Source organism: Delphinus delphis, chromosome 1, assembly GCF_949987515.2.
Source record: "Delphinus delphis chromosome 1, mDelDel1.2, whole genome shotgun sequence".
Lineage (NCBI taxonomy): Eukaryota > Metazoa > Chordata > Mammalia > Artiodactyla > Delphinidae > Delphinus > Delphinus delphis.
In genome coordinates, this window is record NC_082683.1 from 36532458 (window position 1) to 36556295 (window position 23838).

The window sequence follows — 23838 nt, forward strand, 5'->3', positions numbered from 1 at the left end:
TATCTCTGGAGCCCATTTGATGTGGAGCTTGGGACTACTCCCTAAGTCTCCAGCATGGCTTTGGGAGCCCTTCTTTTATTGGGAAATAAATACAGAGTCAAACAGGTGGGCCAGCCAACATCTGTAGTTCTGGGGGCCAAGAGGAAGGAATCTGACTTGCTCAGAACTCAGATCTCCATGAGCTGGTCATTCCCCACGATCACCTCATTCACTCGTTTGGCTATAAAAGAAAAAGAAAAGATTGTTTAAGAAATGGCAGCAAAATATGTCAGTTCAAACCCGATTACTTCTAATTCTGTGTTCATAAACATTCATGCCTCTCCTACGTGGCTCTGCTCTTTAGAAGCTCTTGGGAATACAACTTGTCGAAAGGACTTTGGAAGAGACAGCATCTTCCCACACAGGAGGCGGGGACTGACTCTCTATACACCTGGCTTTCAGGAGACTTCACATAGGAGGGGGACTGGAACTGAGTCATAAAGAATGATAGAGTTTTTTTAGGCAGTATATCAAGGGGAAGGCATTCCAGGCTGTTAGAACAACGTGAGCAAAGACATAAAGATGTAAGAAAGAGGCCTGTGAAAAACTGTGGTGTAGCCAGAGGATAGGGAATGGAGGAAAATAGTGAGAAGAAAAGAGACTAAATAGTTAAATGATGGAGATATTCAAAGGAGAAAGGGAGATGCCTCATATGTCACATGTAAATAATACTCCATACTCGACAGGGTTATTGTGAGGATTCAATGAGTTAAAGAATCATTGAGTGTTTGACAAATAGTGGTCAGTATTATTTTTATAAAGTCCAAACTCGTAAGGCCCTCTGTGACCTGACCTTTGCCTACCTCTCAGCTTTATCTTCCATCACTGTCCATTTGTACCTAGAAGCCATGTTATTTTACAGCTCTAGACCTTAGTACATGCTGTTCCCTCTGCCTAGAATGCCTTTCTTTCCCTCCCTACTCACCCTAAATGCCCTAATCAAGCACCTCCACTATGTGATGCCTTCCCTTCCGAACCGTCCATTTCCTGCTCTCTGAAAACACTCTACCTGATGTGTATCTCTATCTCTACTTCACTGTAAGAATCTTGAGGGCAGGGGCAGTGGATTTATGATCACGCCCCAGTGTCTAGCACAGCTATTGGCACATGAAAGATTTCAGAGGTTTGGGGTAATGACAGGGATAGGGTATGGTTATGTAAGTGGAGAGCTAAAGTTGCAGGGGAGTGAAGGTTGGTGGAGAAGGTCAGGGAATGGTGAAGCTGAGGGGCTGGATGGTTCAGCGATGAATATGTTTAAGTTGTCCAAGATGTTTGGAAAAAGAGAGGGAGGAAAGGGGAAGACTGTGAACCCTTAATATATTTAGGGGAGTGCCCTGGGAGCTTACCAACGATGGGGTGAAAGCTAAGAAGAGGGTTAGCTTTCAAGGAGTAAGAGCTATAGAAAGGAGGCAGTGAACCAATGGTCTGGAAGGGGTAGGGGAAACCAGGAGCATGCTGTCTGCTTGTTTCCTGGACGTATGGAGCAGACGTAGGAGGAAGGAGAGCTTTCAGTGTTCTATTGGCTCAGACAGAAAAGGCTGACCACCTGGCTGAAAATGGATTCCTTCTGGGTTAGCTTGGCTTCTAAAGGTCCAACACCTTTCTTGCCACACATGGGGGCTTGAGAGTGACCCTGATAGCTGAGGCAGAAACTCTGACTTTCCTGAGGCTCTGCTTCAGCCTCAGAAGGGTTTGGTGCAGCAAAATGAAGATCGTTAACGATAGGACCAAGTTTGATAGTAAAGAGATGTTTTGTTCTGCTCATACTGCCCACAGCCTGGAGCCTACTTCCGCTCTGTCAGTAGAAAGGGGGTTTCTGACTGAAGCTGTGGAGACTTTGAGATTTCAGACATGTCCTCTGTTCTATCCACCTTTCCAGTTTTGTTTCTTGCTATATCTCCCTTACACACTATATTCTAGATTTTCCAAATGATTTTCAATTCCCAACATATCAGATTGTTTTTTGCCGTCAGGTGCCTGTTTACATGGTTCTCCTTTGCTCGAGAGGTTCTTCCCTTTTGTATATTTGGTAAATAGCCAACAATTTTAAGATTTAGCCTAAATTCTCTCCTTTGAGACGGTGTTCCTGATCCTTGTGCCAGGAACTGACCAATTTCTCTCTTCTGTCCATAATTAACCCTGACAGTCTTCTACCATCATACCTGTGAAATTTTACTGCACTTATTTCTTTTTCTTTTTTTTTTTTTTTGCGGTACGTGGGCCTCTCACTGTTGTGGTCTCTCCTGTTGCGAAGCACAGGCTCCGGACACGCAGGCCCAGCGGCCATGGCTCACGGGCCCAGCCGCTCCGCGGCATGTGGGATCCTCCCGGACCGGGGCACGAACCCACGTCCCCTGCATTGGCAGGCGGACTCTCAACCACTGCGCCACCAGGGAAGCCCCTGCACTTATTTCTTTACTCATCTGAGTCTCTATAATAGACTGTGAGCAGCTGGACAGCAAGAGGCAAATCTTACTCATCTTTACACTCCTAAGCCTGGAAGATAGGCAGTAATTGTTTGTTGAAGGTGGGTGTGTTCTGGGGGTTATGTGAGGGTAGAGAAGTGGGAAAAGGAGCATGTATGGAGGAGAAGGCCTCCAATCCCCTTCTCAAAGAGAATATAACTGACACATCCGGTGCGTTACAGCAAAGGTCCTAGTGGGTCTAGAGCATCTTCGGGCCTATTTCTCTAATGTTCTCCAGTAGGAAGAGAAACCAAGGTCTAGGCCTTTCACAGAGTTTCTTGTTTCAGCATTGTATTTGACAGAGGCAATCTCATGTGAGAAGAAAAGGTGACAGTGCAGAATAGGAGAGCTCTGAGCCATAGAGATTTGAATTCTATTGGTAATTTGACTTTGAGCAAATTATTTCATGTCTTTGGGCTTTAGTTTCCTCACGAAGTTGTGGGGATTCAATAAGATAATTGATGTAAAGAGGCTTGATAAGTATTAAACGGAAGTTACAGGACGTGGCTGGGTCTGGCCTGTGTACTCCTGCCCTAGGAGGTGTTCTTTTTATACTTTATAGCAATCTGCTTCCTTCAGTGAGAGGAATGGGAGGGAGGCCCAGACACTGCTCAGGCTGCTAAATTCCCTAGGGCTGGGGCTGGTCCTGGAGTGTGACTGTCAATCAGGCTCTACCTTGAGGTAAGACTGACCAGAAAAGAACAAAGGAAACGCTTCCCTGGCTAGCTTCCCAGGGCACCTCCAAAAGCTCCTCTTTGCCCTTTATCCCTCTGTAGCCATCAGTTAGCCACATCATCTCATAACCAGACTCTGACATCTGCTCTTCCTTCACCCAGTCTCTTCCTAGTTTCCAGGGACACTGGAATGTTCTGAAGACAGTGCCAGTTTCATTAACACTTCTTGGTCCTCAGTGCTCCAGACCAGAGGGGTTAATGAGGGGTTAGGCTGAGGCAAACAACACCTTTTTCTGCTCTGCTAGGCTCCGAATAAATACCTGCACCATCACTGGGACTCAGGGGAGGAAGACTGTATCTGGCATTTTGGGGGAAGATGTATTTTTATGGAGATTCAGTAAGGTGGAGGAAACCTGAAGGGGAAAAACAAGCAGTACTAGTTCCGCTTGGCCAGGGCTGGAAGGAGGCTCCAATAAACACACTGGAAAAGTTCTGGGCTGGAATCAGGTCGGGAAAGATCCTAAAGGGAAGAGTACAAGGGAGGAAAGTAAGTTGGGAAAAAACCAGTGAGGTAGAAGGGAATGACAAGTCACATATGAAAAGCTGCACTGTTGGGAAGCTGGGGAGGACTCCTGCTAGCCAGGCTTGATCTATGTACCCATCAGGTCTACTTTCACAGCCAAAGAACTGATCACTGCGGGACCAGGGAAGAGATCCAAGTTCTCTCACTGACAGTAATAAAAGACTCAGATGAAATGTCCAATTAGTTTCCCAGGTTTTGACTTTGTTGGCTGTGGTTTTTCAGTTGGCTTGAGCAGGAGGTCAAACTTGGTTGCCAGGATTTTTGCCAGAGATAATCTCATTAACTGAGCATGCTGGGTGGGGTGAGTAAAGGCAGAATTGTTAGAAAATGCCTTGTTCTCCTGGTAGTGCTAAAAACGGGCAGAGGGGCCTACGCTGGGTTACGATAGTCCCATTTTTGGTGTAGAAGACTGCTATGGATGTGGTGACTCTGTGGCATGCAAATGACTGGGATTTGGAGAGGGGACGGCATTGCTTCTGAGGATGAATGTTTTTTCCTGAAATCCCTCCATGGGAGGAAGACTGACTGGGGACTTTGCCATCTCCTGACTCTTTGCTGGTGAGGACCTGAGCTGATGTTTGTCTGGGTCATCCATAGTTAACAGGTCTTGACTGCTGCACTGATGGTTTGGAATTTGCATTCTCAATGTGGCTCAGCTTCAAAGAAAAGTGATAGTGGGGACTTCCCTGGTGGTCCAGTGGGTAAGACTCCACGCTCCCAATGCAGGGGGCCTGGGTTTGATCCCTGGTCACGGAACTAGATCCCGCATGCATGCCACAACTAAGAGTTTGCATGCCGCAACTAAGAAGTCCGCATGCTGCAACTAAGAAGCTCACATGTGGCAACTATGAGCCTGCATGCTGCAACTAAAGATCCCGCATGCCGCAGCGAAGATCCCGTGTGCAGCAACTAAGACCCGGCACAGTCAAAATAAATAAGTAAATAAATATTTAAAAAAAAAGATAAGTGATAGTGGGAACAGGTGACTGGCCAGGAGTACCTGTGGCAGGAAGGCACTGACTACTGTGCTGGACGCATTGGTCTCTCTAGCATAGAGGACAGGGCAAGAAATGTTGGGGTTCTCCAGTTTAAAGTCCAGATGACTTCCCTGGCCATCTCTCCTTCAGGACTGTTAAGGAGAGGGCATGTAGTTAGAGCTAGAAAGCCCAGGAGACGCCGCAGCCCGTGACATCCTAGGGGTTTGGCTGGCACATCCCTATGCTCCCTGATGGGAGATGTGCCTCAATACTGGCATTCCGTTGACATTCATGCATTCTGCACACAGAATGAAGAGGGGTCCTTGCAAAGTAAAAGAAAGGAGCACCAATACTTTGCTGGAAGTGGGGAGAAGAACAAGCAGAAACTGTGAGCTTCCAGGTTCCAGCAAATAAGAAAGGAGGGACACCCTAGGGCAGTGGCAAATGGAGTTCACTCATTCAAATATGCCAGTAAAAACAACAAAAGGAAGCAGCTCCTGGCTCCAGGAGGGACTGAAAGAAGAAAAGCACTAGGGGGTGTTTCTACTTTTTGCTGAGCAGGAGATAATTTACAAAGACAAAGAAGCAAGAAGGAGGTGGAAGAAACATGGTGTGGGGCCATAAACCCAAATAGGAGAGAACAAAGCAGGGGAGAGAAATGCAATGAGGAGACAGGGGAGGGGATGGGATAAGAAAGCAGCCCCACAGACCAGCTGAGCGGCTGCTTTTGAAGCTCTGGGGATCCCTTCCAAGACCTTCCATGGAATCAGAGAAAAGCCTGGTGTTCTGAATCTTATTTTTAAGAAACAACCAACAGGGGCTTCCCTGGTGGCACAGTGGTTGCGAGTCCGCCTGCCGATGCAGGGGACATGGGTTCGTGCCCCGGTCCGGGAAGATCCCACATGCCGCGGAGCGGCTGGGCCCGTGAGCCATGGCCGCTGAGCCTGCGCGTCCGGAGCCTGTGCTCCGCAACGGGAGAGGCCGCAACAGTGAGAGGCCCGTGTACTGCAAAAAAAAAAAAAAGAAACAACCAACAGGCCTCAGATGCTCAAAAAACAAGTTTCTCTGCAAGCCAAGGGTAGGCTTGGGTGAAGTGGTATGCTGAGCAGGGGAAAGAACTAAGACCTGATGTTCCTGAGGAGAGTAAGAGCCATAATATGGAGGCCAAACATATTTTTCCTATTGGTCCGAGAAAGATGGACTAAAGGGAGAAAAAGGGTATCAACGACCAAATTCTGCTGGGCAAGCCAGGAATGGCTTCTTCTTCTGGTCTTTCTGGAGGCTGTCGGTAGTTCAGGCTGAAGACCCAGTTTTGTCATGTACTAGCTATGACCTTGGGTAAATTTCAACTTTTCAAAGTCTCAGTTTCCACTTCAACAAATGGGTCAATAATGAATCCCTACCTTAGATGGCTTTTATGAGAATCCAATAAAGACAATGCACGTGAGAACATTTTAAAGCTGTAAACAATAGCTGTAGGCCAGTGGCACTCTAGGAGGGCAGGGCCATCCATGCCTCCTGTGCTGGAGTTCAAGCTGGTGTCTCAGCCCTCTCACCTAAACTCATACTCTCAGCTGGCACGGGATCACAGCAGAAAGTACCAACAGCTGGGGCACCGCTGCTGACCAACACTCCTGTTCAAAGATTCTCTGGTGAGACACTGGGTGGAGTCTGTCTCCTACTAACTGAACTAAAAATGCCAGCCTTCCCTGCAGCTAGGGCAGGGGTATAGGATCTAGGCTTGACATGTTAATGCAGCCACCACAAACCTTGGGCTGGGCCACCACACAAAAAAGTAGGAACCAGAGAGAGTCTACCTGCTGGGCGGCTGGAGTAGCACTGCCAGCTGTGATAACCAGTGTTCAGCAAGGATGGCAGCAGTGTCCTCACCAGAATGATTTGGAGTGTAAATCTTGGCTGTAACCCATTTTCTAAGCTTGATTCTGCAACTATCTTAGAGCTGTGAGCTACCTACCTTTACAATGAATTCTTTATCAGCTTAAATCAGCCAGAGTTATTAGTTTATGACGCTTATAACAAAGAACCTTATTGGTAAACTAGTGACACCCAGGAAAGGCCTCTTAGAAATGACAATTCTCACACGGAGAAGAAGAAAGCACTTGAAATGTGAGAAGAAAGGCAATGAAGAGGAGAGTTGCATCTAGTCTCAAGCGAAGAAAAAGGTTGAAGGGTGGTTTCAGGCCAAGGCCACATCTCCCCAGTTCATTTATCGGTGTTGCATGTGGTTCCTTCATCAGCGTAAGTTTAGAAGAGAAGCCAGAAGAGATTTCATGATAACTGCAACTATCTCACAAATGCCTTTCTTGGAACCCGAACTCTCTGCCCTGAAATGCCCCCAAGTTCCCTTTATGGATCCAAAATTCATTCACTCATCTCTCCCCTTCCCACTATCTACGATAAACCAGGACCTGTTCGGAGAGCTAGGGATACATATTGAAATAAGTCAATCCTTGGCCTGAGGATCTCAGTCTAGTAGGGAAGGTAGATTCATAAATAATAGCCATAACTTGTGTATGTACTTTAATAAAGGTACTGACAAAGGAGCAGAGGAGGAAGGAATGCTCATTTTGACTGTGGGGAATCATGGGAGGAGTCAGGGAGAGAAAGCACTTGGGCAGAGTCATCAAGAATTCCAGAGAGAGAGGGGCCATGTGCAAAGGCATGGAGAGGCACAAGAGCATGGTGTGTATATGGAGCTCTAAGTCCCCTGGTATGCTCCAGAAGCTATTTGTACTCCTCAAAACATTTAACTGTATTTAATTCTCACAACAATCTTCCAAGACAGGTTTTTTTTTTTTTTTTTTGCAGTACGCGGGCCTCTCACTGCTGCGGCCTCTCCTGCCACGGAGCACAGGCTCCGGATGCGCAGGCCCAGAGGCTATGGCCCACGGGCGCAGCCGCCCCGCGGCACGTGGAACCCTCCTGGACCGGGACACGAACCCGCGTCCCCCGCATCGGCAGGCGGACTCTCTCAACCACTGCGCCACCAGGGAAGCCCCAAGATAGGTATTATTGTCTCAATTTTTCTAGTTTCAAAAATCTGAGGCCAAGAAATTAAAAACTTAACCTGGTGCACATCCAGTGAGTTGCACAGCTGAGATCTGAACCCGGGTCTGTTTGAGTCTAAAGCTCACAAGGGAACCACACAACTTTAAAAAGGGAAGGAGAAAAAACTGAAGAAGGCCTCTACTTACTGGGAGAAGGAAAATGATGTGGCTTACACCAATTCAGAATTGGTGGGTTTAGTTCCTTCAGCAACTCCCCTATCCCATCCTGTTTTAGGTTTAGGAATAATCTGAAAAGGAGTGAGCCATCCTTACTGATCGTGAGCTTTGTCTACTTTTTGGTTAAAAATACCCAGCCAAATTATGGACCATTCAAATTTGACCAGCCCAGCAGGGAAATCCTGATGTCTGCATGTCTCTCCAGCACTATACAGTCTTTCTACAGCTACAGTGCAGAGCTCGCTAACAGTAAAGCTCACAGCATCATCGCTAAGCAGTTGAGGATGGCTCTGAGAAAATGGCTTCTGAAGAAGCTGCTAACCTTCTTCCAGGCCAAGAATCTATGGGACTCTCTCTCTTAACTATCAGGTCAGATGAGGTACTCAAGGACTGCAGGAGGCCAGAGCTAGTTCCAGAGCCTTTGTTGGATCACTGGCACTTCTCTCTTATGCCTAACAGCCACTGTAAAGTATTGGTGCCAATCTGGGTCATCAGATCTTTCTGTTATGTTTTCAATTTTTTGGTAGTAAGGCTGCATAAATATATATGAGCTTATCTAACAAGATAAATTCTTAAAAATGGAACTGTAAAGTCAAAGTTAAAAAATTTGACAGTGATGTCGATCCCCTCCTAAGATAGCTTTATCAATTTATGTTCTCACCTGAAGCGTATGCATATGCTTGTTCCCCAATTCTCACCAGCACTGAGCATTACCTGTGTTACTGTGATATGTAAAAAATGGCACCTGTGATTGTAATTTGGTTTCTGGTTTACCTTTGGCTTCAATCCTCTGGCTGCTTCCAATTAGGCAGTTCTTGATGTCTGCTCCCTTCTCGATTACAGCATTATTGCAGATGACGCTGCCCTGGATGTTGCTTCTGTAACACAGTAACCAAGTTAGGGAGTGTCCATGGCTCTCATCACTATCCTTGTCACTATGGGTTGGGGGTTCTGGCTCCTCCATATGCTAGGACTAGCTGGCCAGTCCAGTTAATGGCTACAAGCTTATCATTAGAAGACAGAATGGCACAGCTGGGCCAGGAGAGGACTGGGCTTTAGAGAAGACCAGAGTTTGTATATGCTCATAATGATATTCCCCCAAAGCCTGAAAAGAGCAACGAGTCTGCTTTCAGTTCTTTAGGCATCCCAGACTGGGAGGTCTAAATTCCATCCAATCTCTCTTCCTTTGGTCTGGGGGTGGAAGCTGGCCCTGGTCCCTGGCTCCTGTCTCTCATCTGGGAATATATACCAAATTTCATTGGAGGCTCAGATCCCATGAATCTTCCCAGGAGATCAGCTATGGAAACAGTGGGTGCCCCACAGCTCTCATCATAGACCCTGGTTAATCAAAACCATACTCGTTTAGGAAAAAAAGGATGCTTTTTAAACCAACTCCATGCTACATAGAAGATTACTCATAAAAGCAACACTCTCAAGAGGAGCTCTACTGGCTCTTAGCATTTGAATGTGTTTAAAAAGCATCTTCTTGGCTTCTGAGGACTGGTGGGTGGGGGAAAAGTCCTTTTGAAAATCTTCACTAGCATTTATTGCATATCTACCTCAGGCCAGGTACTGTGCTAAATATTCTATACACATTACAGGAGTGACCTACAAATCTAGCCATTTCATCAGTAAAATCATCTGGGACATTCCTAAATCATTCTGGAAGTACCATTTTTACCTCTGATGTAGTAAAAATAACAAAATTTTACAGATGAGGTAACAGATTAAGAGAAGTTAAACCATTTACCTAAAACCACATAACTGCCAAGTAGCAGTTTCAAAACTAAGTCTGCCTGACTCCAGAATTCATACATTTAATCATAATGCCATACAAAGAAATTAAGGGGGGACTTCCTTGGTGGTCCAGTGGTTAAGACTCCACACTCCCAATGCAGGGGGCCTGGGTTCGATTCCTGGTCAGGGAACCAGATCCCACATCATGCCGCAACTAAGAGTTTGCATGCCACAACTAAGGAGCCAGTAAGCCGCTACTAAGGAGTCCTGGCACAACCAAATAAATAAATAAGGTTAAAAAAAAGAAAGAAAGAAATTAAGGGGAGAAAAGGCTAGAGGAAGCCTGGGACTGCCTAGTTTTTTTTTTTAATTTATTTTTGTCTGCGTTGGGTCTTCTTTGCGCACGCAGGCTTTCTCTAGTTGTGGCGAGCAGGGGCTACTCTTGGTTACGGGTGCACAGGCTTCTCATTGCGGTGGCTTCTCTCGTTGCGGAGTACGGGCTCTAGGCACGTGGGCTTCAGTAGTTGTGGCACGCGGGCTCAGTAGTTGTGGCTCGCGGGCTCTAGAGCACAGACTCAGTAGTTGTGGCGCACGGGCTTAGTTGCTCCGCGGCATGTGGGATCTTCCCAGGCCAGGGCTCGAACCCGTGTTCCCTGCATTGGCAGGCGGATTATTAACCACTATGCCACCAGAGAAGCCCTGCCTAGTTGTTTTTTTGAGCCAAGATGGCTCTGTGGAAGGAGCTCTATCCTAACAAGGGAATATTTAATACCCTAAAGAGTCAGAAGTGGGCAGCTGGAGGGGAGAAAGAGGTGAGTAGGAAGGATGTGAGTATCCATTTAAACAAAACAAAACACCAACTAAAAAAAAATCCTCAAGCAACCCAGGAGGCGTGGGGGATGGAAAAGAGGCCATTCCAAGGACTAAAACTATCATGTACAGGCCATTAAAAAAACAGATTCTTCCTTGGGACTCCCTTGGTGGTCCAGTGGTAAAGAATCCACCTTCCAATGCAGGGGACGCGGGTTCAATCCCTGGTCGGGAAACTGAGATCCCACATGCTGTGGGGCAACTAAGCACGTGCACCACAACTACTGAGACTGCATGCCTCAACTAGAGAGCCATGTGCTGCAAACTACAGAGCCCATGCGCTCTGGAGCCCACGCACCACAACTAGAGAGTGAAAACCCGCATGCCACAACTAGAGAGAAGCCCACACGCCACAACAAAAGATCCCATGTACTGCAACTAAGACCTGACGCAGCCAAAAAATAAATACAATAAAATAAATATCAAAAAGAAAAAGATTATTCCCAAATGCCAAAACTTTAGTAAACTGCCAAAAAGGAATTTTAGCACTTTATGGCATTCCAGAGCCTTCTTTATCTCTATTCGTCTAGAAGGTTAAAGCTTGCCGGAAAGCAGCAAAAGACCAAAGCCACAGCACCTCTGTGGTGTGGGCTAGAGATGGGTAGAAACAGTTTTAGGTTTTTTTTGGCTGCACCATGCGGCATGTGGGATCCCAGTTTCCCGACAAGGGATCGAACCCATGCCCCCTGCAGTGGAAGTGTGGAGTGAGTCTCAACCACTGGACCACCAGGGAAGTCCTAGTATTAGTTTGTTTTTTGGCTCAGACTCAGGATACACTCAGTGGGTGGGCATTAAGGGACCTTCCAGCACTTTACAATTTGCCCTCCGCCTGAGGAAAAGCAGTCCAGTCAGCGGTTAGGGTGACTCCTGCTCCTAGGGGAAAATTCACCCCAAGAGAAGAGTAAGGAAGTACAGAAATCCTCAGACACAGAGGCTTCTGAGACATAGCAGGCTTACAACTGGCTACTAGTTTGTCACTGAAAAAGTCTCATTTCTTTTTTCAAAGTGGGAGAAAGGGGATGCTTCCTACTTAGTCGTTTAAGAGTAGTAGCATGCTCTGGAGTTAGGCTAGGGGTAAACGTAGTCAGCAAACAAGAAACCGCCAACAGGAACTCCAGCAACCATAATTAGAGAGTACTAAATGGCTATTTTGGAATCTGGGACACAAGTGGGAACCATTTCTGGAAGGAAGAATCTGGAATGACTGAGGTCAGATTTCTATAGCAATGGATAGCCTGGGTTCTCCTTATGTTTAACAGGTCTGATTAAGGTCTCAGGAACCCCCATATTGCTTTATTGCTTGTCTCATCCAGTTTGTGTGTTAACTCCCTCTGAGACAAATAAACCACCACTAGAGAGTCTGCAGATGTGATAGGGAAAAAGTGGTTGATTGATGGGAAGCTGGGGGCTCTTCTGAAGCTCTTGTTCAGTGGATCTGTGAAAGGCTTTGAGACGACAAAATGCTTAGTGAGTGTGAAATCTTTTCTACCACTTGTTTCTTCAATTGTTTCCCATGATCATTGTTGCAGTCACGAGTCACCTAGCAAGGCTGAGGTACTTTGGAAAAATTTTAAGCCAATTTAGCTTTCCTCTTGTCCAGAAAGAACTCCAACATTAAGGATTTTACAGGTAGTATGTGTGTTTGCTCAGGCTGGAGGGGAAGGACAGACACTACCATATCAAACAAGCCCCCCTCCAGGTCGCCAATCCACAGTAAAGACTTTGCCTTTTCTCCTCAGTGCTTAAAGCAGGAGGGGAGGTGACTTCCTATACAGCTCATGAAAAGACCTGGCCCCAGTGCCAGAACTAGAGTTTCTGAATCCTACTTTTAACTCTCAGCTTGGTACTAAGGACTCTGCTGTGCCGATGCCTGGCTGTGTTCTCTAACAAGCTGCTCAGAGATGGCTAAGATTAATGGGCTTTTGGTCCTCACTTCTTGGTGGTGTCAAATTTTAAGCAAAGCTGCAGGCCTTGAGAAACTACCCCAAGAACCCTAATGCTTCAGTGGAGAGGAGGCCATGAGAAAAACAGAGGCCTATTGTAAGATCACTGCCAAGATACCATAACATATGACAGGAGGAAGAAGTCCTCACCTGGGAAGCAGGAGTGCCTCCAGATTCTCATTCCTCCTCTGGCTTTAGTTAGGACTTTCTTCAGTTTATTCCAGGAGAGAAGGGAACTCACATAAATCTAATGTCTAATACAGCTCAGTCACTACACAAAGCACTTTATATTTATTATGTAACTTAATCCTTTTAGCAAACCTGCAGGAATGGTGGTATTTATTCTAATCTTTACAGATAAAAGTAGGGCTCACAGAAGTTAAGCAATGTGCCCAAGCCTACACAGTGGTAAGGGACTCTCCACGGTGCCACGGGCTTCTGCCTCAGCTGCTGACTGGCAGTGTTTGGTAAAGAGCCATGAAATTTCTTAGTTAACTCTGAGGACAAGCAGGTTCTTCTCTGGGGATTAGCTGGCACGCTTTCTAAACTTACTCATAACCTTGGGGAGAAAAGAGCAAGGAACTGGAGATACACGTAGCCTTTTTAGGCATGTGACTAAAGGTCTCCTTCAGCCCAAAGATTATGGCTGAGTTGCCCGTATCTCTCCAGATGCCAGAGGCTCCTAATCTTGGCCCAAGAGGCCCTGGTCCAGGGGTTCCTCTAGATGAAGAATATGTATTATTTTTAATGAGATATTTCAGGCATACGCAAAAGTCCAGAGAATATACAGAACACCTGTATACCCACCAAAAAACAATACAAAAATAAAGTATTTTTCTTTATTTCACGTTTCTCTCCTTCTCCTCCCAGAGGTAACTACTATTTGACTCTGGTATTTACTGTTCTTAAGCATTTTTACTACATATATTAGTAGACAATATATAGTATTCTTTTGCAAAGTTTAAAAATTTTATATAAATGCTATCATTCTCTATGTATCCTTCTGCAACTTGCTTTTTTCCCCTTCAACATCATATTTGTGAGATTTATCCAGGTTAATTCATGTAATGAGATACAATACTTGAAGAAACATCTCACTTTCTTCCTGTCTCTGGTCACTCTCGCTCTTGGGTCCTCTAGATTAAAATGTACTGGCTCCAGTGAGCAGGCTGAACATTTCTTCCTTTTAGTTCTATGTGCCTCCCTTTACTATATAAAGGTTTAGTAGTGAAAAATGTCTTCCTCCTCAGAAATCTAATTATATTCCCTAAGCAGAGGCTAAGAAAAAGGGCTCAGGGGGAATAAAAGTAAAGATGTAACAATATTATTTTTAAAAATTTATTATTATTATTTTTGGCTGTGCTGCACGTGGCTTGTGGGATCTTAGTTACCCGACCAGGGATTGAACCCAGGCCCACGGCAGTGGAAGTGTGGAGTCCTAACCACTGGACAGCCAGGGAATTCCCAAGATGTAACAATCTTAAAAGAAATAAGCTGTAGTAGTCTAAGAAGATGGGCTTAGTACAAATGGTTACAAGTAGGGAATGAATCAAAAGTCCGAAGGAGTCCCTTAAGTCCAGGGGATCTTGCCAAAGTTTTATAATTTGGTTTCTTTAAGAGGATGACTGGGGCTTCCCTGATGGCGCAGTGGTTGAGAGTCCACCTGCCGATGCAGGGGACACGGGTTCGTGCCCCGGCCCGGGAGGATCCCACATCCCGCGGAGCGGCTGGGCCCGTGAGCCATGGCTGCTGAGCCTGCGCGTCTGGAGCCTGTGCTCCGCAACGGGAGAGGCCACAACAGTGAGAGGCCCGCGTACCGCAAAAACAAAACAAAACAAAACAAAAGTGTGACTGAAGAAACATGGACAGAATTCTTTGAACAATTATGATATTTTTTCAACTCTAACTGCCACAGACTTAATTTTATGTTTAAGGGAGTTCACTTTTATACTCAGCCTACCCATTTGTCAGTATTTTGTTTCAATACTTACTTGGCTATATTATGTCTTCGAGTAGAGTTTTCCAGAGGGTTCATTGGTGACAAATCTCCTGAGCCTTGGAGTATTTCTGATGATTTTATATTTCAACCATATAGGATTCTTAGGTCACAACTGTTTTCCTTCCAAATTTTCTAAATGTTGTTTCACTGTCTTCTGGCCTTAAATGTTGTCACAGAAAAGTATGAGGCCAGCCTGTTTTTCTCCCTTCTATGTGCCTTGATGTTTTTTTCCTTCAGTTCTATGTGCCTTGAGATTTTGCAAAAGTGGTGTTTGCCATTTCTCCTTTAGATCGTCCATGCCCCTATTCCTTATGCTGGTCAAATCTTGGTGCTCTTTTTGGATCTGACCTAAATTTCATTGCGTCTGGCAGATATTCTTTAGTCTGTGTATGGGTACATGGCAGTTATCTAGTTTTATTATAGATGAAGCTTCCTCTTCTGGTTTTGTTTGTTTTCATTTTGGTGAGTTTGAAGGAGTAAAGCACTTACTTCATGACTTTTTCTAGAAGTTGACAGGGCTCTTTTGACAGATAGTCAGTTACAGTAGGAGGGCTTAAATTAGGGATCTCTATTTTTTATTCAGTAAATACTCACAAGGTATCTAGTATATAAAAAGTACAGTATTGGGGGGACTTCCCTGGTGGTCCAGAGGTAAAGAATCCGCCTTCCAATGCAGGGCACGCAGGTTCGACCCCTGGTCGGGGAACTAAGATCCCACATGTCGTGGGGCAACTAGGCCCGCATGCTGCAACTACTGAGCTCACGTGCCTCAATGAGAGAGCCCACGTGCCACAAACTACAGAGCCCATGTGCCCTGAAGCCCACACGCCACAACTAGAGAGAGAAAACCTGCACTCCACAACTAGAGAGGCCTGCACGCCGCCGCAACTAGAAAGTGGCCTGCGCATCGAGGCAACGACAGATCCTGTGTGCTGCAACTAAGACCCGATGCAGCCAAAAAAAAAATACAGTATTGGGAGTTAAGGGATACAAAGACATATGAGGAGTATTTCTGTATTCAAGGAATTTACAGTCTAGTTGAGGAAAAAAAAAAGATACAGTAAGTGTCACATGAGCATAAGTAAAGTGATGGGTGCACAGGGAACAGAGAGGTGGGAGAGATAATTTCTGGCTAGGAAAATTCAAGAAAACTGCATGAAGCAGTTAGAATACATGTGGGACCTTGGAAGATGGGTAGGATTTCTACAGGTAAAGATCTCTAAAGAGAGGCAATTCAGGCACAGTGAATGTCAGGGATAAAGGCGAGTGGAAATGTAAGGGGCTCAGTGGGTAGGGCAGTGAGTTGAGTGTCAGTAAAGAGGACACTCAGGGTAACAATGAGAAGCAGCAATACTGTATCTTGTTTGGCTTTGAGGGCTGCACTTGCTGCCTGCAGAAAGCACGGAAAATCCAGGTGAAATCCTGGTTCCCCAGCCTGCCTGCATGTGAAGGTGCTACCCTAGACTGCTGCTTGGGTCATTCACCTTGGACTAGGAGGAAATGCAGGAGATGTTAATCAGGACCAGAGGACCAAAGATGCAGAACACAGGACTGACACTGAAGCCTCGACAATGAAGTTTTCACTACACTTTTGATTGCTGAACATCAGTTGTCATATAAATTGGAAATGGTAGAAAATCAGAAAGACAGGAAGGAGGCTTCTCTGCATAGTCTTGCCTACACCTTCCCCAAGGCAGTCCTACTAGCATCCTTTAAGCCCTGAGGACCTTGGGCGGGTGTCCAAGCCACTATCCAGAAAGTCTTAGCAGCTCACCAATGCTGGCAGAAACAAGCAGACTAAGAATATGAGAAACTCCTTTCTAGACAAATTCATGCTCCTACTGTGCCATTTAGTCCAGATGTAATAGCATCAGGGTAATCAAGTCTCACATGACAGCAATTTAATCACCTTTCCTAAATTTACTGTAAGTAATTAAAACTAAATGACCCGGGGCTTCCCTGGTGGCGCAGTGGTTAAGAATCCGCCTGCCAATGCAGGAGACACGGGTTCAAGCCCTGGTCTGGGAAGATCCCACATGCCGCGGAGCAACTAAGCCCACAAGCCACAACTACTGAGCCTGTGTGCCACAACTACTGAAGCCCACATGCCTAGAGTCCGTGCTCCCAACAAGAGAAGCCACCACAACGAGAAGCCTGCACACCACAATGAAGAGTAGCCCCTGCTCTTCACAACCAAAGAAAAGCCCGCGTGCAGCAATGAAGACCTAACGCAGCCAAAAAAAAAATATTAAAAAACAAAACTAAACTAAATGACCCAAAAATAATGGGAAAAATTTCATATGGGATGCAAGATGTCTCATCTTATCACCAGAAGCTAACTTGCAGCGTTGGGTAGTCTCTAATGGCCTTCCTAGTCATTAGTCCCATATGGGCTGCTTATAGCTTCACCTAAACTTTTTTAGTTGGAAAAATAGTAGCAGCCACCATCTAAACCTCTACTGTTTCCCCAGCTAGAAATCTTATTAGGCTATCCAAGATTATACCTCCCCCAAAACAGCAACTGACTCTGGGACATTGTGCTAGGTCTTTCTATGAACTTCTCTCATATAAATAAGCTGGAGTTCCTTACAGAGCCTTAGTTTCCTTACCAAGTCTGTTCATGTCAATTCAGGACACTAACAGTGGGCTTTAGAGAGCTGCTCCTTTGTCTGCCCACCCACAGGAGGGGAGGGAGAGGTTACCAATTAGAGCAAACAAGGAAGTTATGGCACTGTCTCCCTTGGAAGGTCTGAGGCAAGAGGAGACAGAGTGGAAGTTACAAAGCCTCATGAGCTACTCTAGAACCAGGTGATCAAATGGATAAAGGCAAGTGTAATTCTGGTTTTTAAGAGAATGGTGACATCTCAAAGTCTTACGTAGGAATCTGGAATGGGATATGGAGTAGCACAGGAACAATAAGAAAAAAGTCTGGATTGCCAAGATTTATTCATTGTAAAAATGCAGAAATTGAGCTGGATGATTTCTAAGGCCCCATCTCATTCTAACATTCCAGGACCCAGTGTTGGAGCTAGATCATGAGAAACATGAGAAACTCTGAAGCTGAAACTTTATTCTAAAACTGAATCAAGAAGAAATAGATAACTCAAACAGACTAATCACTAGAAATGAAATAGAATCTGTAATTTAAAAAAAGCTCCCTACAAACAAAAGTCCAGGACCAGATGGCTTCACTGGGGAATTCTACCAAATGTACAAAGCAGAACTTAAACTGATCCTTCTCAACTTCTTCCAAAAGACTGAAACTTTATTCTAAAGGTAATGGGGATTCTTCAAAAGTTTTTGAATAGAACATGGATATGATCAGAGATATTCTTTAGGACGACAACACTGGCAACATGTCACCTCTGTGAGATGAGATAAAGAAATGAAGAAGATGATAATGATACAGCTAACATTCTTTGTGCGAAGCACTGTTCTCAGTGCTTTATGTCTATTAACTCACTTAGTATTCCCAATAAACCTATGAGGCAACCCAGTTTTTACCCTATTTTATAATGAGAAAATCGGGCTCAAAGAGGTAAAGCCAATCCCCTAAGTGAATAGTAAGTGACAGACCCAGGATTCAGTCTGGGCAGTCTGACCCCAAAGCTCATGCTCTCATCCATAGGACCCATGCTGGAAGGGTGGATTTGGAAGAGAAAGAAAAATGGAGAAAGGAAAATAAGTTGGAGAACACAGTGATTCAGGAAGAGGTCTCTGGGTCTGACCTCTTTTCCGAACCTCTACTCACAAACTGGCTACCAGCTACCTCCACACACCTGGATGTCCTACAGGTACTTCCAATCCCATGTGCCCTGCACAAGCCTTATCTCCTCACAAATCTGCTCCTCCCTCTCCCTTCCTCATCTCAGTGAGTACACCACCATCTACCCTGTTTTCCCAACTAGAAACCTGGGCTTCACCGACCAAATGTCCTCTCCCTTGCCCCTTACATTCCTTCCTTGCTCGTTTCTTGTCAGTCACCTTAGATTCCTTTACTTATGTCTAAAATTACTGATGTTCTCCAAGGTTTTGTCTTGGTTTCTTTTCTTTCAATGCCACACACTGTTCCTGGGTGGTCTCAGCTGTATCCACGGATTCGGTTACCACCTCCAGGCCCACTGCCCCCAATCTGTACTTCAAGCACAGGCTTCTTTCCCGAACTCCAGTCCTATAAGCAAGTGCTGCACATCAGGCCGCCTGCCACGAGCTCAACTTGTCACAGATGGAATGTGTCACTTCTCTGCTTCCCACCCTGCATATCTTGCTCCTTCTCCACTGATTTCTATCTTAGCGACTGGCACACCAGAAACCTTATTGCTCCAGCAAGAAATCTAAGAATTTTCCTTAATTTCTCTCTCTTTCACCTCACCTATCCAGGCAGCCATCATGCTTTATAGTTTTTACCACCCTGTTACTTCTCTCCATCTCCTCTGCTATTGTGTTAGTTAAGGACCTCTTCCATTTTACCAGGATTATTTCAGTAGTTTTCCTGCCTCCATATTTACCCTCTACAGATCATCCTTCTCACCACAGCCAAAATGATCTTCATAAAATGGGAATTTAATCATGCTATTCCTTTTCTTTAAACTCTTAAATTACCACTACCCATTAAACTCCTTAGAGGATAGTCCATGATTTGGCTTTTGTCCATTTATATGGCCTTGTCTCCTGTCATATCCATTTCTTTCTGAATTCTATATTGTGGTCATTATGAATCGTTTACCATTCTTTCACATAACAAATATTTATAGAGTTCCCGTAGGCCTTCAGGATATAACAGTGAAACGGAAAGATAAGGTACTTACCATTCTCAAACTAACATCTTGTGATAGACAGGTAAACAAGATACGGCCTGACAGTGATAATGTTATAATGAAGAAGATAAGATGTAACAGGGAGTGCTGGGACAGGTTACTTCTGAGAGGACAGTCAGCACAGCCTCTTTTTAAGTGGTGAAATTTGAGCTAACATCAAAATGAGGAGCCGTTTCTGAAATAAGATATGCTCTCTCACACTTTATATTCTTTTTTTTTTTTTTTTTTGCGGTACGCGGGCCTCTCACTGTTGTGGCCTCTCCCGTTGCGGAGCACAGGCTCCGGACGCGCAGGCTCACTGGCTATGGCTCACGGGCCTAGCCGTTCGCGGCATGTGGGATCTTCCCGGACCAGGGCACGAACCCGCGTCCCCTGCATCGGCAGGCAGACTCTCAACCACTGCGCCACCAGGGAAGCCCACACTTTATATTCTTGATGTATCTAGAACATTCCTTTCTCCAGCCTGGGGAGGCTCTACTCATTTTTCAAGATTCAGTTCAAGAGTCATTTCCTTAATTAAGTCTTCTCTGACCCTTTCCTCTTCTGTGACCATACAGATTTCTATCACAGCACTTGTAACTTCTTGTTGCATATAGCTTACGAGTTCCTTGAGAAAAGACATTGAGCCTTATGTAGTTTTCTGTCTTCAGTTGCCTACTACATTCTTCAGCATAGAGTGAGTCCTGAAGTGTTTGATGAAAGGGTGAAATACTTGAGACAGGTTTCTATTATCAGTGCTGTGCTGGAGCCAGCTCGTCCTGCTTGGGAGAGCTGACTGGTAGCGTCTCTTCCCAACTCAGTGTTCACTGATATCACTGGTCATAGGGGGAAACTTTGTATCATGGGAATTGGCAAATGCTACAAATCAGGCCACTTATTTTTTCCTTTGGAGAACTGGTTGTTAACAATTTATCAGCACACCACTGGTAGCAGTGTACCAGAAAAATTTCTGGCTTTTTTTTTTTTTTTTGCAATTAAAGTTATACATGCATGAAGTTTAAAGCAAATTGTTCTGGCGGTTTTATTATGAATAATAGTAGTCCCCTGTTCCCTCAACTCATTTCCTTCTTCCCAGAGACAACTCTGACTTCTTTTTGCTGAGTATTTCAGTATTTACTTCCATGTCTATAGATAATAACATGCTTATATTACATCTTAATTTTTCAGTTTTAAGCATTGTCAATAGACTTCCCACAATGGAAGATGACGATTTAGCTTTCCTTTCTCCCCACCACTGCTCCCTTTTTCCCTTCCTACCCTTCAACCTTTCAATATAGCTATAGCATAATTTTGGTCAATGCTCACTGTTTATTATGACTATGTTAATTCTATTTCATGGTTGAGCCACATAGCAAACTCTGATGCCTTCTCCTTTTTTGTACAACTTTTTTAAAAACAGAGTTAATAACTGTTTTGTTTTTGTTAGTGTTCTACTAATTCAAACCTAACTTTTAGCCAGTTGTCTAAATTTTTCAAGATGTTTATATATATCTGTCTTTTTATCAGTTTCATCTTCCTAAATAAGTGTTTCCCGGATTCCACTCTGGACTAACTGCTCCCCTCCCTTTATGCTTCATGCATAGCAGTCACCCTTGGATCTGCCTTCACTGTCACCTCATGGATTCTTTTTGCCTTATTCTGAGTTGGATCTCTTGTTTCTCATCTATCTCCTTTTGGTTTACTTTTCATTTTGGTGGGATACACCTTTTCATGTCTGAAAATGTCTTTATTCTACTGTCACACTTCATTAACACTTACCTTGAGTACGGAATTCTAGGGTGAAATTAATTTTCCTTCAGAATTTTGAAGGCATTGTTCTATTATCTTCCAGTTTTCATTGTTGCTACTGGTAAGTCCAAAGCCATTCCGGTTCCTGATTAGTTGTATATGACCTATTATTTTCTCTTTGTAAGTTGGTAGCATGCTTTGTCTCTGACATTCTGAAGTTTCACAGTGATGTGGGTTTATTTTTAGCATTGGGCTGGACCCTTAGTAGGCCCTTTCATTCTGTAAATTCGTATCTTTCAGTTCTGGGACATTTTCTTTTTTTTAAAAAAATTTTATTTATTATTTTTCGGCTGCATTGGGTCTTCATTGCTGTGTGTGGGCTTTCTCTAGTCGCGGCGGGTGGGGGCTACACTTTGTTGCAGTGCGTGGGCTTCTCATTGCGGTGGTTTCTCTAGTTGTGGACCACGGGCTCTAGGTGCACAGGCTTCAGTAGTAGTGGCATGTGGGTTCACTAGTTGTGGCTCACAGGTTCTAGAATGCAGGTTCAGTAGTTGTGGTGCACAGGCTTAGCTGCTCCACGGCATGTGGGATCTTCCCGGACCAGGGCTCGAACCTGTGTCCCCTGCGTTGGCAGGTAGATTCTTAACCACTGCGCCACAGGGAAGCCCTGGGATATTTTCTTATGTTACTTCTTAAACAATTTCCTTCTCTGATTTCTCAGCTCTCTTTTTATTTATTTATTTATTTTATTTTATTTTATTTTTTCATTTTAACATCTTTATTGGAGTATAATTGCTTTACAATGGTATGTTACTTTCAGCTTCACAACAAAATGAATCAGTTATATATATACATATGTTCCCATATCTCTTCCCGCTTGCGTCTCGCTCCCTCCCACCCTCCCTATGCCACCCCTCCAGGCGGTCACAAAGCACCGAGCTGATCTCCCTGTGCTATGCGGCTGCTTCCCACTAGCTATCTACCTTACGTTTGGTAGTGTATATATGTCCATGCCTCTCTCTTGCTTTGTCACAGTTTACCCTTCCCCCTCCCCATAGCCTCAAGTCCATTCTCTAGTAAGTCTGTGTTTTTATTCCTGCTTCACCCCTAGGTTTTTCATGACATTTTTTTTTTCTTAAATTCCATATATATGTGTTAGCATATGGTATTTGTCTCTCTCTTTCTGACTTACTTCACTCTGTATGACAGTCTCTAGGTCTATCCACCTCATTAGAAATAGCTCAATTTCGTTTCTTTTTATGGCTGAGTAATATTCCATTGTATATATGTGCCACATCTTCTTTATCCATTCATCCGATGATGGACACTTAGGTTGTTTCCATCTCTGGGCTATTGTAAATAGAGCTGCAATGAACATTTTGGTACATGACTCTTTTTGAATTATGGTTTTCTCAGGGTATATGCCCAGTAGTGGGATTGCTGGGTCATATGGTAGTTCTATTTGTAGTTTTTTAAGGAACCTCCATACTGTTGTCCACAGTGGCTGTATCAATTTACATTCCCACCAACAGTGTAAGAGGGTTCTCTTTTCTCCACACCCTCTCCAGCATTTATTGTTTCTAGATTTTTTGATGATGGCCATTCTGACTGGTGTGAGATGATATCTCATTGTTGTTTTGATTTGCATTTCTCTAATGATTAGTGATGTTGAGCATTCTTTCATGTGTTTGTTGGCAGTCTGTATATCTTCTTTGGAGAAATGTCTATTTAGGTCTTCTGCCCATTTTTGGAGTGGGTTGTTTGTTTTTTTGTTATTAAGCTGCATGAGCTGCTTATAAATTTTGGAGATTAATCCTTTGTCTGCTTCATTTGCAAATATTTTCTCCCATTCTGAGGGTTGTCTTTTGGTCTTGTTTATGGTTTCCTTTGCTGTGCAAAAGCTTTTAAGTTTTATTAGGTCCCATTTGTTTATTTTTGTTTTTATTTCCATTTCTCTAGGAGGTGGGTCAAAAAGGACCTTGCTGTGATTTATGTCATAGAGTGTCCTGCCTATGTTTTCCTCTAAGAGTTTGATAGTTTCTGGCCTTACATTTAGGTCTTTAATCCATTTTGAGCTTATTTTTGTGTATGGTGTTAGGGAGTGATCTAATCTCATACTTTTACATGTAGCTGTCCAGTTTTCCCAGCACCACTTATTGAAGAGGCTGTCCTTTCTCCACTGTACATTCCTGCCTCCTTTATCAAAGATAAGGTGACCATATGTGCGTGGGTTTATCTCTGGGCTTTCTATCCTGTTCCATTGATCTATCTTTCTGTTTTTGTGCCAGTACCATACTGTCTTGATTACTGTAGCTTTGTAGTATAGTCTGAAGTCAGGAAGCCTGATTCCTCCAGCTCCGTTTTTCATTCTCAAGATTGCTTTGGCTATTCGGGGTCTTTTGTGTTTCCATACAAATTGTGAAATTTTTTGTTCTAGTTCTGTGAAAAATGCCAGTGGTAGTTTGATAGGGATTGCATTGAATCTGTAGATTGCTTTGGGTAGTAGAGTCATTTTCACAATGTTGATTCTTCCAATCCAAGAACATGGTATATCTCTCCATCTATTTGTATCATCTTTAATTTCTTTCAACAGTGTCTTATAATTTTCTGCATACAGGTCTTTTGTCTCCTTAGGTAGGTTTATTCCTAGATATTTTATTCTTTTTGTTGCAATGGTAAATGGGAGTGTTTTCTTGATTTTACTTTCAGAGTTTTCATCCTTAGTGTATAGGAATGCCAGAGATTTCTGTGCATTAATTTT

General features: G+C 44.2%; 1 protein-coding gene across 2 annotated transcripts in view; it reads right to left on the bottom strand.

The window, feature by feature from the left end:
• EIF2B3 (eukaryotic translation initiation factor 2B subunit gamma) overlaps positions 1-23838 on the bottom strand; it is a 150945-nt gene continuing 127107 nt past the window's right edge. For both annotated transcript variants that reach the window (XM_060021235.1, XM_060021234.1), the window contains exons 11-12: positions 8758-8861; positions 1-220 (exon numbers count right to left, since the gene is read on the bottom strand). In XM_060021235.1, coding sequence (XP_059877218.1) covers positions 168-220; positions 8758-8861 — 157 coding nt within the window. In that variant the 3' untranslated portion in view covers positions 1-167. The remainder of the gene's footprint in view (positions 221-8757; positions 8862-23838) is intronic.